The sequence below is a fragment of the Uloborus diversus genome, chromosome 4, assembly GCF_026930045.1.
Source record: "Uloborus diversus isolate 005 chromosome 4, Udiv.v.3.1, whole genome shotgun sequence".
Lineage (NCBI taxonomy): Eukaryota > Metazoa > Arthropoda > Arachnida > Araneae > Uloboridae > Uloborus > Uloborus diversus.
The window spans coordinates 146143415-146159259 of NC_072734.1; the positions used below are offsets into that span (position 1 = coordinate 146143415).

The following is a 15845-nucleotide window of genomic DNA, read 5'->3' on the forward strand; positions in this document are numbered from 1 at the left end:
TGTTTTTAAAGAACAAATATGGTCAAACAAAGTGATGGGACCTAACTTGAGCCATCTCCTATCCATTAAAACAGAATCATCAAAATCGGTTCACTAGGTGAGACGCTGTGAGAATACCAAAAAAAAAACATACATAAGGTATGAACTAATAACCGCCTCCTTTTTGAAGTCGGTTAAAAATTAGTTCTTCTATTTAAATATTTTTAATATAATGTTCTTGTTATAATGTAAGCAGAATATAAATGGATTTCTATTGGTATTATTGTTTTACACATGTTCAAAAATGACCGCTAAGAATGACTAACCTTCATTAACAACTGCTTTTTTTAGAAACGGAAAGTGCCTGCTCAGAAAAGTGTTATTATATTAAATACCAGCATGCACTTCAAAGGATAAGTAAGAAGTTATTTATCCCCTTGTATTAAAGAGATATTTAAAGGATAAATATGGAGTTTTTTATCCTTTAAAGTGCATGCTGGTTTTCTTTAATATAATAACACTTTTCTGAGCAGGCACTTTCCGTTTCTAAAAAAAGCGGTTGTTAATAGAGGTTAGTCACTCTTAGAGGTTGTTTTATCTTCAATACTACATATCAGCCATTTAGTATCACAACCAGCTCAATCCATGGACTTTCAAAAGTTTTTTTTTTGTTTTCTTTTTCTCTCCATAATTTGATGCTTCTTGTTGTTACAGTTACAACTTATGCCACTCGAACACTTGAGCCCGAGTAGCAATGTTACTTGATTTAAGGCAGAGAAGTACGACTTCCGTGTATCAAGCACCAATATAGGTGGAAGTCCTATTTGGCTCAGACAGCACACAATAGATGGCAGCACCATCTATTAACATTTTGATAATTTAAAACCAAACCAGAAGCTGAACAACTCCTGGTTTAGCACCCCTAGAGGTTTTGATTCACTTGGAGGACTTAAAACCACGATATATTTAACGTCCTCCAGTCACCCATTAATGAAGACACAAGAACTTCCCCAGGCAAGGATCAAACCTGGGACCCTTCAGTCTCATGTCGTATGCCTTACTGATCAGGCCACTATGGTGGATACTATCATGCTACGAAGTCACTTGGATCACATCCAGCCCAATCAGGTCAAAAATTGTTGTCCAAAAAAAAAAAAAAAAAACGGCTTTCTTTAGATAACAGCTATTTTGGCAAATGTTTTTTTGTCCCTCCAATAAAATTTTGAAAAGTGGGTTGAGCTGGTTTTGATACCAAATGCTTCATGTATAGTATTACTGTACTTGAGAAATATTACCTTTATTTCCATTTGTAATTTTATTCTCCCTTGGATTGAAATCATCAAGATCATCTAAAACAAGGTTTTCTAGCTTGGTACCTACTGTTGGAGCTATTGGAAGTGTGACTAAATGAAATAATTCCTGTAAGAAAATATATTTTGAACATATTAGTACTTTTTTTTCAACATGAATAAGTTTAACTAGTATGTTGTGGCCATCACGAAACTTTCTTCTATATCTTTCTTATAATTCTGATCCCTCCCCATGCTTAACGAGGAAGCAATATTCCCAACAAAAACAAAATTACACATGCAAAAACTTGACGACCATCCCAATGTCTGAATTATTACAAAAGCAAAGCAAAGAACGAAAATTGAAAGTTATTTTAAAAGCCTTGCTTGAATTAATTACAAATATTTTATTTGTTAACAAACATAAGATGGCAACAGTTAAAAATTTTAAATCATTGAGATAATATTTCCGGTCATTTCCATACAATTAAAATCATGAGAAATACGCAGACGACAATCTATTACGATTTATCTTTCTTATTGTTGCATTAATAAAGCTATTTTTATTCGCAAAAAAAAAAAAAATCAACACCTCTTGGAGCGATTGGCGTCAAAATTGAACCAAAGTCTGTTTACATATGGATTCACATATATTCCAAATTTCAACCAGAACATAGCATTACTTCTTGAGATAGGGCACTCACAATGGAAAAAAAGAATGGGCTATTGCGCTACCCCCCTTTTTAGCTGTTGACACCAAAATAAAATCAGCTCTTATACCCACTAAGGGCTACCTGCCGATAAATTTTTCTTTCATTCCATTCATTATTTCTTGAGATACAGCAGTCACAATTGGCGACAAAAAACGTTCTATAGCTCAACCCCCGTTTGAGTTATTGACACCAAAATTGAATCAGCACCTGTTCCTATTAATGGCAACATATGGACCAAATTTTGTTTGATTCCGCCAGTTACTTCCTGAGGAATAGCAAGCCCGCGTAACTCAAAAAACGTCCCAATGCTCCACCTCCCTTGGAGGAATTCGCGCCAAAAACCAATGGGCACATATGTGTACCAAATTTCGTTCGATTTCCTGCGGTAGTTTTTGTTGTTGAGCGCCCACAAAAAACTGGTCACACACAGACGTGACACACACAAACACACACACAGACAGACAGACATTTTCCAAAAATAGTCGAAATGGACTCAGCACATCTCAAAACGTTCAAATCCGTCAAAATTCGAAAATTTGCACGAATCCAATACTTTCTTCTATATATTAGATATAGAAGAAAGTAAAAAAGCTGCAGTTACCCTATTCAAAAACAAATAAGCTCATTAAAATGTATTTAGGAGTAAAAACTAAATTGATGATCACAGATTTTATAACAAGAGTTTTATCAAAGACTTTGTGAATGAACTACATGGACACTTAAAATAGAGTTGGTGCTTTTTATGCAGAACAGAATTTATGTGTCATCGCTACAAAAACAAGAGTTATCCAAAGAATCAACTACATACCTCCAACTTTTCAAGGAAAAAAATTCAGATTTTTTTACTATCCCTTAAAGTACAATCATTCTTTACTTTATATATGCATAAAATAATTATTGAATATTGAAAAGGAAGAACAAAGCTTAATTAATCCTTAATGTACAGTTAAAACTTATTTTTCATCAAACTTAATAAGCACTAATAATGTTGCTAAATTTCCATGTACTTAAGATTGAATTTTTGCAGGAAGTGTTTAAACCATGTAGTACATGGTATAATATTACAGGGTATATTTTTTATAAAATTCTCTCAATAAAGGGATTCTCCCTAAGATGTACAAAATTCAGTAGATTTTTGATTAAAATTAGGAGACTGAAAGTAGTAGGAAAAACCAGTAGAGTTTTCAGGTATGCAACTATACATTATTTCCTTTTAGGTGAAAAATTATTTTAAAAAGAAAAGCACATATTGAAATAATAAAAGAATTTTGTCCTTGTAACACGAAAAGGAAGAAGGTGTGAAATTTTGAACAAAATATTCCTTATTGGTGTACGTAAAAATTAGATAATAGTAGTAAATAGCAAAAGTATAAATTTACCTCTGAAGGAGATGTTGGCATTGATTTAGCCATGTCATTCCTTACATTTTGATGTAATGCAGCATTAAAATTTGGTTCAATAGCTGACTGATGACGAGGCATAGTTGGTGTCTCCCCATTTAAATGCAATAGGTTTTGCGGCTGAAAAAAAAAGTTAATTTTTTGGATACGTTAATGATAAATTAACTTTGCCTGAATTAAATTGTAAGAAACTACTTTAATTGAATCTAATTAGAAGTGCCAAGTTATTTCATATTCCAAGTTTGCTAATTACATTATCAGCTCCTTACTTCTGCATTTTGAAATAATTCTGGTAGAGACATCATTTGGCCTTTAACAACATTATCTACTAAGTCCTAAAGGTGTTGTGATTAACAGGTTTAACTGTAATTAATCTTTCTTCTTCACATGTTTAAAAAATGTTACAAATTAAATGTGTAACTACTTCAAAACGTTTATACTTGGAAGTTCCAGTCATTTTGTTCGTACTAGAAATTTTTCATCTACAAAAAATATTTGCTAATGTTTAAAGGATTTAGCAAATCAAATGAACTTAGTTAACATTCCTTATCCCTGAAGGACTGTATCATTTGAATCTGCCTGTATTGGTAACTTGATCCATTTCTATGAAACAAGTTAGCTCAAAATACAATAAACTCTTGATTTTCCATAGGCAGTTTATCCACAAAGCGGATTATTTGCCGCCTGTCAAACTTGAAAAAAAAAGAAAAAATCTCCCTAATGATTAATTTAATGTAAATAAGTTAATTCACATAGTTTTACTTTCAAAGTGCAAAATCTATGTTTAGACATTTCTGTTCCTTTCTTCCTCATCCCTTTCAATGACATCAAACCTTCCATGGTCACCGAAACCTGAGTAGTTGAAACCTGATTTTTAGATCTGCACTACTTACAGCTTTAGATCTACACAATTTAACCGATTTTTAGGTTTACATTAATTATGCGTGTATACGAGTGATCTTACCAGTCTTGTTTGGAAAAAATTCCCCTCCTCTCCTCTATGTTTTTGATTGTAACCTAGCTTGATTTATCCATTTGCTTGCATTTGTACACAATACATTTGCAATAATGAGTGATCTGTGATGTAACCTAGCTTGATCTATCCATTTGTATGCCATCCATTTGCAATAATGAGTGATCTGCTTAGTTCTTATACCTACATTTTTTTCACCTACAGTCAGCATTTTAGCTATAGTCTAAATGCTTGGGAGTGTTATCGATCTTGTTAAGCCAGGGGTGCCAATTAGAGGGGGGAGGGGGTCATGGCGCAGACTGCGGCATTGAAATTTTTAGGGGGGTGTTTTAAGGGTAATTTTTTTGCGGGGGGTCTTGCTTTTGGGAGGCTTTTGTGATTTTTATGGGGGGTGGGCCCTAGCTCTAAGGGGTGAGTAGGCACCCCTGGTTAAGCTATTGCATACACTAGTATCATTTTCACCTATTTTGCGGATTATGCGTGAATTCGTTTTTTCGCAGACCCTGCCTCCCTATTCGGCGGATAATTGGAAGTTTACTGTTTAACATAAAGTGAACTTAAAATTGAGTAAATTATCCAGTTACTTAAACAAATTTAGCAGTTCTTATACTCACATATGCATCTATTACATACAACTCATTTATTTTTTAAACACTTCCAAAATATTCTTTTTCAAGAAATTAAGTAGGAAAAACTATTTTATATTTTAAACAAACACAAAAATGTCATTTTAATTTTATAAAAACAGTTTACTTACAGGTTGTCCATTTGTAATATTTCTATTTTCTACACAACTGCCATTGGTTACTTCATCCAACCTCTTTTTCAGCCTCATATTTTCTTTTTCTAATTCTTGAACCTGAGTTAAAAATTAATTTTATCGAGAACTAAAAATTTTTTCTCAACAAAATTTACACAGATCAGTTTTTACAAGTAGGGATTTAAAGACTTTGCAACAGTTTTACGTAACCCAAATTATTTAGTATTGATCACTTATGAATTGTCTCAGAGGACACAAAAATAGTTATTCTACAGATAAAATATTAAAAAAAGAACACTAAAAAACATCCTAATTTAAAAACAATGAGAGGTGATATCATCAAGTAGAAATGCAACATTGATGATGAAACATCGATGTTTTAAAATATCAATGTCAAAAATTAAACATTGACGAAATTAATATAGTTAAAAAATAATAATTAATTATAGTAATATTCATAGATAGTAACCTTTAAAAAAGGCTTTATGGGAGAAATTAATTCACAGCCTATATTTATTAGATTTATGGCTAAAATTTTTGAACTGTCAAAGTCTGAATTAAAAAAAGTTCTTTATTTCCAAATTAAGTAATACAAAGGAATCTGTAAGTCATGGGTTAGTTGGGGTAGAGGAAAACAAGTTAATAGGAATAATTTACATTTTTAAATTTTGCATCCGAATGATTCGATTACCTTAAAAATTTTGGTTTTCGGTTGATTTTGGTGTAGATTATATTGATAAAGTTTCTTGCAATAGCCATGTTTTTTTTTGTTTTTTTTTTTTGGATTTTATTAGCCATTGTTGTTTCAAAATAGAAGAATTGGTATTGATATACCCATATACGCCGTATACTCTCAAATACTTTTCAGACCTACAGCATAAACCTTCCAGCTTCATACATTTTCATATTATGACATACTATGTATATGATCACATACACATATTGTGAATAATGGATTACTGGTAGTATACCCTCAGAAAAATTGATGGGGAAAATCAGTTTGACGGTATCGGATGTTACGGGGAGGAAATTTTGGCAGGCCTTCTACAAATTTCTTTTAAAAATGGACGTTTAAAAACACTATTATAGGCGATATTTGTTGATGGTAGGAAAAGGAATGGGACTTTTTGGTGCTGCCCCCGATTGTTCCGTAAAATAGATCTAAATTGATCACCCCTCCGCCCAATTTTTTGAAATTGAAGTTCCAAAAACGCAGTTACAGACAAACTTCTTTGATGATGCTACGAGCAGTGGGGTTCTGGGGCTCTCCCTAAAAGATATTTTGAAACTAAAGTCCTAGAAAACGAAGTTTTTAAGCGATATTCAATGATGAATGATTCAAAAGCTCTCTCCCTTACATTTTTCGAAATTGTAATTTTTTCATTTTCAGATTTCTTACCGGAGCATTTGGGCCCTTGTCTTTGAAATTTTTCCTAATTGGCGTCTTAAAAATGTGACTGTAGACCATGTTTGGTGCGTCATTGAGAACAAGGAATTCTGTCTTAGAGACACACTGGTGGCTTTCCAATTATTTAAATGTGAATTTTTCGGTTCCCATAAGGAGATTCGGGAAATTTCCTTACAGTATACGAAGCATATAGCTGCATAAATTGGCATCTCCAAAACAAAATTCATATATCTGCTAAGTTAATAAGATACGAGACAAAATAATTTTCATGTTTAGTTTAGACCATTAAGGGGACCATTCCGAAAATTTCTAACTATCTCAGGGCTTTGAATTACCAAAATATTGCAATTTCAGAAGAAAAAAAAAATGCATTTGCAAAAATAAAATGCGATACCTATTTTTGCAACTACACACTTCATATCTTCAATCCACAACAATGCCTAATAACTTTTAATTTGATTAAAATTATGTCAGCTATGAGTTTAATGTTGCATTATAATCATTAAAAAAACCATCTTTTACCTAGTATTCAAACAATATAAAATCCACAAAAGATCTTTTACTTAAAAATTAGAAGAGTTTCCATTAAATTAATTCCTCTTGTTGATTTACTTTACTCGTACATAAAATTGAAAAAAATATATCTATTATGTTTAAATGCATTTTATAAAAGCTACATTTAGGTACAGAAGCTTGTTATTAGGTCAATCTTATTTATTGATCTAGGGACAAACTGCACTTTGGACAATAAGGCTATGTATGCTGGACAATTTATCTAAAGATAAAATGTACAAGGGGTTTTGCGAATATGCCTGCTATCAAAATGACAGAAAAAACATGAATTTGTAAATAAAATTTTGCCAAAAAAAAAAAGTACAGGTCCTATTTTAAAGAAGAAAATGCATACAAAAGAAAAATTATACCCTTTTTTGTAGAATCATCAGTTGTTTCTTAGCTTCCAAATCTTTTCCTGAAGTATCTAAAAACTTACGATATGCTAAATCAAATGCTTCACCAATCGTTAAAGTAATATCTTCAGCCTAAAAATTCAATAAATATTACATTTAAATTGAGAATAATAAAAAAAGAAAAGGGAAGAAAAATAACATATAATATTTATAAGTACTTCTGGATGTTAAAACATTTTTGAAAAAAAAAAAAAAATAAAAAAAAAAATAAAATATATATATATATATATATATATATATATATATATATATATATATATATATATATATATATATATATATATATATATATATATATATATATATATATTGGGAATGAAAAAAAAAATCTCAGGAGGAAAAAAAGTAAGAACTTAAGCACCACATCAGTAAAAACCATTTTTGATGAGTTTTGCTTCACATTTTTACTATTTTAAGATAAAAATTGAAAAATTAAGGGAGGTGGAACATTTTTGAAAAGATAAATTATAAATTTATTAAATATGATTATTAGTTATGAATGTCACTGGAGTTGGGTTGAATAAAAATGCATTGAGATTGAAACAAGCAGCTTTATGCATATTACATGTATGAGTCAAATTTTAAAAAGCACTGATATGATTATTTTAAAAATACTGCATCTAAAAAAGAAATGGATCCTTTTCCTTTGTTTTCTTTTTTTATTTCTCATTTTTTTTCTTTAAATAAAAAGTTCTTTTAACAAAAAAAAAAGAGAGGACATTTATTTTATTGATTTCACATGCTTAGCAACTTGGAAAGAAAATGTTGAATCTTCAGAGTTAAATAGGTTTTCCAATAATTGAATGGAACATTTTGCACATAGATGTCTTAATTTTTGTAAATTTTTTTGTTGCTTTTAATATTATTTTCAAATAAGTGACTTTTAGAACAGTTATGATTAGTAAACATGACATCCAACCTTATCCAGCATTTTTTATCCAAATATTTGGAAAGGTTGCCCTAATTTTGTTTAAATATATTTTACGCAAAGTATTAATATAATAATTAGAGCCTTGATTATGTGCATATGCAACAACATATTTTTCCTTCTATTGATGTTAGTGCATTTAAATACATAAAAGCAGCAATTTCTTAAAATAAATGCATATTACTGCTTTTCCTCCACATCTATCTGCTTATTTTACTTTTAAAAAACATAAACAAAATCTTTTTGTTCTTTTTTTAAAGAAAGTAAATTACCTTGAAACTGTGCCCTCTCATTTCATTAACAAGCCCATCATTTCAAAGCTTTTTTTTTTGGGGGGGGGGGGGGGGTTAAAGGGTTTAATGCTCAATGCATTTAAAGGAGAAAAACTCAAAATACATATGCAAAATGCCTAATTACTTTTTTAAAATTTAAAAGAGTCAATTGCCCTTTCCCCTTCCCTGCTCGATTGCCCAAATGACGGGTGTGCCTTCAGGAGCCAATTAGAAAAGGCAAAGAATTAATGGGGAAAGCTTGTACTGAACAACTTTGTCTAAGACAGTTTTAGTGGGTCGTCAGTGACCAAAACTTATGAGATTGCAGGCAGAGCTATAATGCAGCCTTTTGAAAGAAGAAACATATGATATCTCTAGTTGAAACAGATTGAACACAGTGAAAGAATATATAGGCATAAATTAGTAGGAAAACTGTGTACACTTGTTTCGGGGTCACTAGGAACTCCCTTCTCAATGCAAAAGAAGAGAGCTTATGAGAGCTAACTTCATTCTGTTTTCCTTTACTTTTCAAGCACAAAGGTATTCAATTCTTAATGTACATAGTATTTGTTCAAATAAAAAACAAAAAGAAAAAAAAACAAATAAAAAAAATATTGATACTTATTTTAAAATTTTAGGGGCTAAAATTTTAGGTTATTGGTGCTTATATTTCTTTTGCATATTTTAATGATTTTTAGTATGTATAATCTGAGCTCTAATAATATTGTATAGTATGCAGCTGCAATTAATGTTCATCAAAAAAAGTTATAGAATCAAGGTTTAGTGATGAAAAATATATACAGGGTGATTCAAAAATAATGGTGGGTTTCAAACATGTATATTTCTAAGAGTAAAAAGGTACAAAACGACATTTTTCAAACACATTTTAAGCATTCTGAGGACGTCTTACGTACCCTCTTCCTGATGCCTGAACAATATCACACTTGTACTCAAGCTCCTGCCATACACACTGTAGCATGACAAATGCATATTTTTTAAAAATTTGTAAAAGTTAACCAAAGAAAAATGAGTAAAGCATCTAATGCTTAAATAATTCTACTAAAATTAATAGAAATGTATCAGTTATGCTACATTTTATTTTCAATAGATTAAACTATCAAATTTTACAAATGATTGTAAATATCATTTATACTTAAATGCCATTCAAAGTATGTAAATTTTTAAAAAATGTATATTTGTGAATGTAAATAATGAAAAAAACATTAATTTTAGAATTGATGCATTATGATAATAGCATAAGAAAATAAACAGTGATTTGAGGAAGCAATTACTATTTAATGACTTAAGTTTGCACTGATTGAAAATATCGGATACATATCAAAATATCAGATATTCTCGAACCCCAGGCAGCAGCCAATTGAAGCTTTACAACTTGCTTTTTCATTCAAGCTCCTGCAGAGAGCTTGAGAATATGGGCCAATATTTTTTAAATGGTAGCCTTATGAAACTTCCATTTGTTTTGAATTACCCTACACACTACTTCAAATTTAAACTACAAGAGTTTCAATCAGTAGCGAGCACTTAAAACTTGTAAACATCCAACAAATTTTCCTAAAATTAAAAAAACATTTATTTTTCATACAAACATATAGATTATGGAAAAGTCTCAAAATCAGTATCATTATATAAATATGTTTTATACTAAAAATAAAAGACATAAAGAACAGTGACAGATTTAAATGTTTTGGGGCATGTCAGTGCATTTTTGGGGGCCTCTTAGTCTATCATAAAGCTAAGGAAGCCATCTATCAGGAAGATGTTAAAATTTCCCGTCGGTCCCTGACAATTGTGACAAGGTTAATCCGTCACTGAATAAGAACATAAAAGGAAAATTTATATCTCATCTGAAAAATTAAAAAATGTTGACATAAATATTTACCAATTTATCACTAGCAAATACAAAGCACATATGCTTTTCGCCACAATCTTCTTTTGCTATAAAACTGAAGAACTTTTTGTCAGATTTGTCATTGGCACAATAAGATATGCGATGAAGAGGATATTGATGTAAAATTTGCTGCAAAAGATAACATAATTAGTTACATGTATATTAAAGCTTGATGCAAAATTAAATAAAAGTTTAGTGCCAAAAATGAAAAACATGAGCATCATGTTGTACAGAAAAATTTTTTTTTAAATATCTAAACTTTAAACTTCATTCAAAGTTTTAACATTTATTAGTTTATTAAATAAATATCGTTTTAATTGTATTAAAAAGTAAATATTTACAAAAAAATTCTTACATTTAAACTACTGTAAAACACAGATTTAAAAAAATATTAAAAATTTTACTTTGGTTTTTTGGTCTTGAATGGCTACTCCATCAATAGATATAGTTACTTCTACTTTGGGTGTTTTAGTCCCTTCAGCTTTCTTCAACTGTTGATTGAACTATTTCAAAAACACAAATAAAAAAGGTAAACATTATGATTTTACACAATCATATAAATATTAAATTTTAATATCTTACATTTCTTTCCAATGCAAATATACTTAAAAAATAAAAGGATGAGTAAGGAACGTAAGCCAGTGTTATAACTTCAGTGATTCTACTTCAAATCCCCCCCCCCTAAATAATTATTTTTCGATGCAATATTCTTTGTAACCTTTTTGTTTGTCATTTATTGAAGCAAGAGTTTCTTACCCCCCCCCCCCCCCCTCCTAAAAAAAAAAGGCGAGATTCTTCGTTTTTGTCGAATTTTCAGTCTTGTTGTGCAACTGGAAGACATCAAGTTCCAAAAATTTATTATTTAATTTTAAGTTTTAACTAATCGCTTTTCCTAACTATAGCAAATTAAAAATAGAAATTTTAATTTTTTTTTGCACTATTCTCCAGAGCATTGATTGCAATAATGTCTTTGGCAGCGCTTTCTTATTAAACTTATATTGTTAAATCAAGTTAAATCTTCTAAATAATTGCTTCTCACAGCTAGAATCTAGTGCAGACCTAAGTCAATAGTTTCGAGCATTTGTAATCGGCAGGCTTAAAACTATCCAAACACGGTCGTCCATTTTGTCTGTTAACAAAGGGATGATAGGAAGGGAAACCTATGTTTAAACTGTCAAAGCCCTAAAGCTGAAACTCTCTTCCAAGCTGAGCTGTTAAGAGGGCATTTTGTGACAGGGTTCACCAGAATGGAGAATAAAGGTTTTTCTTTCTTTTTTTTTTTTGCTTCTAGTTTTTTTAGCTTAGCGTTGAGTTTAGAGTGGAGAATACCGCCGTAATGGTTACAAATATCAGCATTATGGATTTAACGAGGGATATATTAAATATTTCATTCATATTTGGTATACTGCATATTCAGCACACAAACAGAATATTTTGTTTGGCCGAATATTTTAATATTTGGAGACTGAATAGTAAACAAACTTAAATATTCAACAATTAGCAAGTAAACATTTTGTTTTTGTGCAATGAATGAAAGTTACCATGGAACAAAATTAATTCACATCATTACTTACGTAAATCATCACATTCAAAGTAATTTCAATGCAAGAGAGAACATTCAGCGATGAAATTCAAATTTTATTACAATACATACTTTTAATTTAAATAATATTAAAATACTCAAAACACTAAGTGTTTATGAACATGCAAAGTCAATTAACTGTTTTTCTTAAAGTAAAATATGCAGCTTTAAAAAGATAAATAAATAAATAAATTATTTAAAAAAAAAAGTATTGTTTCACAAATATTTAAAAAGGTGATAAAAGGAAACACATGGATATTGAGTTTTGAAACATTTAAAGTTCTTAAGTTTTACGCCAAATGAAGTATTAAATATTGCTCAAAAACTAACTAATGAAATTAATCATTGCAATTAAAGTTTAATAATACTCAATTAAGGCGTAGTAATGTGCAGGAACATTTGGTGCACTGTGTGTTCTCAGGTTACAGCTAGCCTATAACGTTTTAGTTCAAAAAGATTTCCTGCTTCTGAAAATAGAGGTTCACTAGCAGAGCTGCTAGCTGGTGCAGATATGGACTTTCTCGCTATCTTTAGAAGCATGGGAGCTGAAATGCTGATATTCTCACCAATACCTCAATGGATTCTTAATCTTTAGAATAAAAATAAAATGAAATATTAATTTTTGAAAATCAATCAAATTTTAACGGAATACACAGCATTTGGCAAAATATGGAGCTTGTTTTATCTATAGCTGTAACCATTCGTTAAGGGCAAAATTAATCAAATATTTCTGAAAACAAAGTTTATTTCTCTTTAACAAAAGCTAGAACAAAAATTTAAAATCAGGTTTAGATAAATATGTGATATATATATATATATATATATATATACACACACATAACATTCTTTGACAATTTTTTTTGTTGCAAGGAAACTATGCACCAAACTATTGTTACAAGTTAAATTAAGCAAAACATTAATGGTTCTGCTTTCAATAACATTATGTTATGCAATAAATATGACAAAAACTCATATATAAGAAATACAAATTTATTTTGAAAATCATAATAAAACACAGAAAATCAAACTTTTACTTAAAACTTGAAATGAAGAACAAAATAAAATGTTAAAAAGTAAATATACATTAAAACAAAAATATGTGTAGTAAAAACATAGATAATCAAAACTTTTTGTAACAAACCTTTAATTTTCGAATTCCATCTTTAACAACTTCTATTCCTTTTGCTTGATCTACTTCAATGGATCCCAAGAACTGAAAATAAAAGGCAATTCCAAAAATTACTTATAAACTCAACACATTTGATATAAAGTTTTAAACTAGTTTATATTATAAATTACTGTCAAAAAATGGATAAAAACCTAAAACATCAAATTAAATTTTGCAATTCTCACTTACAGGGGGACTAGATCAATCCACATTTAATCCCTTACTGTTATGTATGTTCCATGAGAAAGTATGCAGTATCTGCAGAAATTAGTTTTTGAGATAATTGAAGAAACACGTTTTGAATTCCATACTAACAATGACAGGGAAATGTTAGAAGTTGACGTCTTTTTTGAGTTTTATTTTGGCGAAAGGAAGTAGGCAAGTTTGTACAATAAAGCTAAAGTAAAACAGATATCAAGAAAAAATGAGCAGATGAAGATACTGCATTTTACATTCCCATGGCATTCGTGAAATTTCATAATAAAAATGTATTATTTCATATTCCACACACGGGGTGATTTTGTGACTACAGGGGGTGACTTGTGAACTTATTAGACTGGTTAAAATTTTGCACCACTTTTCTGTTTGCTACTGGGCTAGAAATGATTGTGCTGAGTACCTGGCAAAAGTGCAGCTATTCGTTGGTCATCACTTTGGCATTTTAACAGTAATTATATCAATAACACTAGTCAACATCAAAAATGCCCATCCGGCTCAAAAATAGCTATTTCTGAAGTATATTTAGCCTCGCTAAACACGAAAATCTCCATAAATAGTTGAGCTCTAGTTTTCAAGATACAAGGAAAACTAGGATTGTGAATTCTCACTAATGCTCTTTTCCTTGGAAGATAGAAACATCTCCCATTGGATATACTGCCCTCTAAACTTCGACCCTAGGTTGGGATAGAAAATCTCATAACATGAAAACTGAAATGGACAACTAAAAATTTAAATTCTGTGAAGAGAAATGCCCAAAATCAGCCAAAATTTGGAGTTTTAGGTAGGTCCACCCATTTTCGCTTCCGCCCATGCTCATTTTGCTGGGAATAATGAAGAACTTCGTGAAAACTGTGAACAAAGACAATTCTCCAATACCTTAGAGGGAAATTTCCAAGATATATTGAAGCTAAGGTTAAGGGGAGAAATTTTAATTGCCCTTCAAATATGGCATTTTTGAAGAAAAAAAATGCAAACGGAGAAAAAACACCCAGGAAGCCTTTAAAGGTACATTCCAAGTATTTCTATGCAGCAGAGAAGACAAGAACTATAAACAGTTGGTCCAACAACCCCTGCGGAAGTTCTGTGACCATTGATGAATGATGTGTATCTGAAATTCCATTTTGTTCACTTCTTCCAGGATATTTTGTTTAAAAATTGAAGCTATGAGCAATGAGCATGAGGAAAGGTTTCACTAAGATATCTTTACAAAGGAACGCATATATCAGGGTCATTGGACTGAGCTAATGCTCACCTAATGGTGCTGAACTAGTACAAGAGATGGTCCTTTTTTCACATACAAAAAGCAATTGAAAATGAAGCATTTACATCAATAAGCCAAAAGCAACCACTGCTTTCCAAAAAATAAGCATTGTGTAATTGTAATAAAACAGAACCTATTTAATAACATTTATTTCAAAGGATTTTTTTCCCTTTTTAATATTACCTTTAAAATCAATGTATGGTTGCGGTGCATCTTTCTACAGTGGGCTTTGATGTATTTTGAAAACACGACTAATAAAAAATTAACTACCATATTTGTTTTTCTCGACCCAAAATCAGTGCTATTTAAAACCAGGATGCAGATAAAAAGTTCTGTTTTGTTGACTAGTGTAACCATGTTTATTTGCAATCAGCAATCATCTTAAAAATATTAAATATATTCTTTTGTTTAAATATTATACAGACATAACCACAATATGAAAGTTCAATAGGGATGATTATGTGACAGATGCAGATAGTCACAAAACAGGAATTGTTTATTAAACAAACAGCAAGTTTTGACAAGGCTTCTTAAAACTAGCCTAGACAACAGAAATGAAAAACAGCATTCTGGAATCATTTCTTGCAGATTTTAATAAAAGATAGCAAGAGAAGAACAAGTCAAAAGAAAAGAAAAGATGTATGAAGTTATGTGTTTCGACAGGGAAGATGAGTTTTAAAGGAACAAACAATGCAAATCAAAAAAAGTTAGAGAATGAAGAATACAATTAACACCGATTTCGAAATTATGTTGGGGTCATTCCACGTCAAATCAACCACAAAAATGGGATTTTAACACCCACCGTCTCGGAATTTGATCAAAACTTGGTATACTTCATCCCTTTATGGTTACAAGCAACCCCTTAATTTTTTTTCTTTCAGTATCAATGCGTTTTAATTTTATAGCCTTTTGAAATTTGGCGATTTTACATTTTTTGTCATTTTCGAGTCACTCAAACTGAGATGTTATTGTTTATGAAAAATAAATTATTTCTTGATAACTAATGCTATAATCTT

At 30.5% G+C, this 15845-nt stretch overlaps 1 protein-coding gene across 1 annotated transcript in view; it reads right to left on the minus strand.

The window, feature by feature from the left end:
• Nucleotides 1-1251: 1251 nt before the first annotated feature.
• Nucleotides 1252-15845, minus strand: part of LOC129220906 (PTB domain-containing engulfment adapter protein 1-like) — a 31629-nt gene continuing 17035 nt past the window's right edge. The window contains exons 4-10 of the mRNA XM_054855340.1: nt 13323-13394; nt 11004-11102; nt 10591-10728; nt 7446-7562; nt 5112-5213; nt 3361-3501; nt 1252-1398 (exon numbers count right to left, since the gene is read on the minus strand). Of these exons, the coding sequence (XP_054711315.1) occupies nt 1252-1398; nt 3361-3501; nt 5112-5213; nt 7446-7562; nt 10591-10728; nt 11004-11102; nt 13323-13394 (816 nt within the window). The remainder of the gene's footprint in view (nt 1399-3360; nt 3502-5111; nt 5214-7445; nt 7563-10590; nt 10729-11003; nt 11103-13322; nt 13395-15845) is intronic.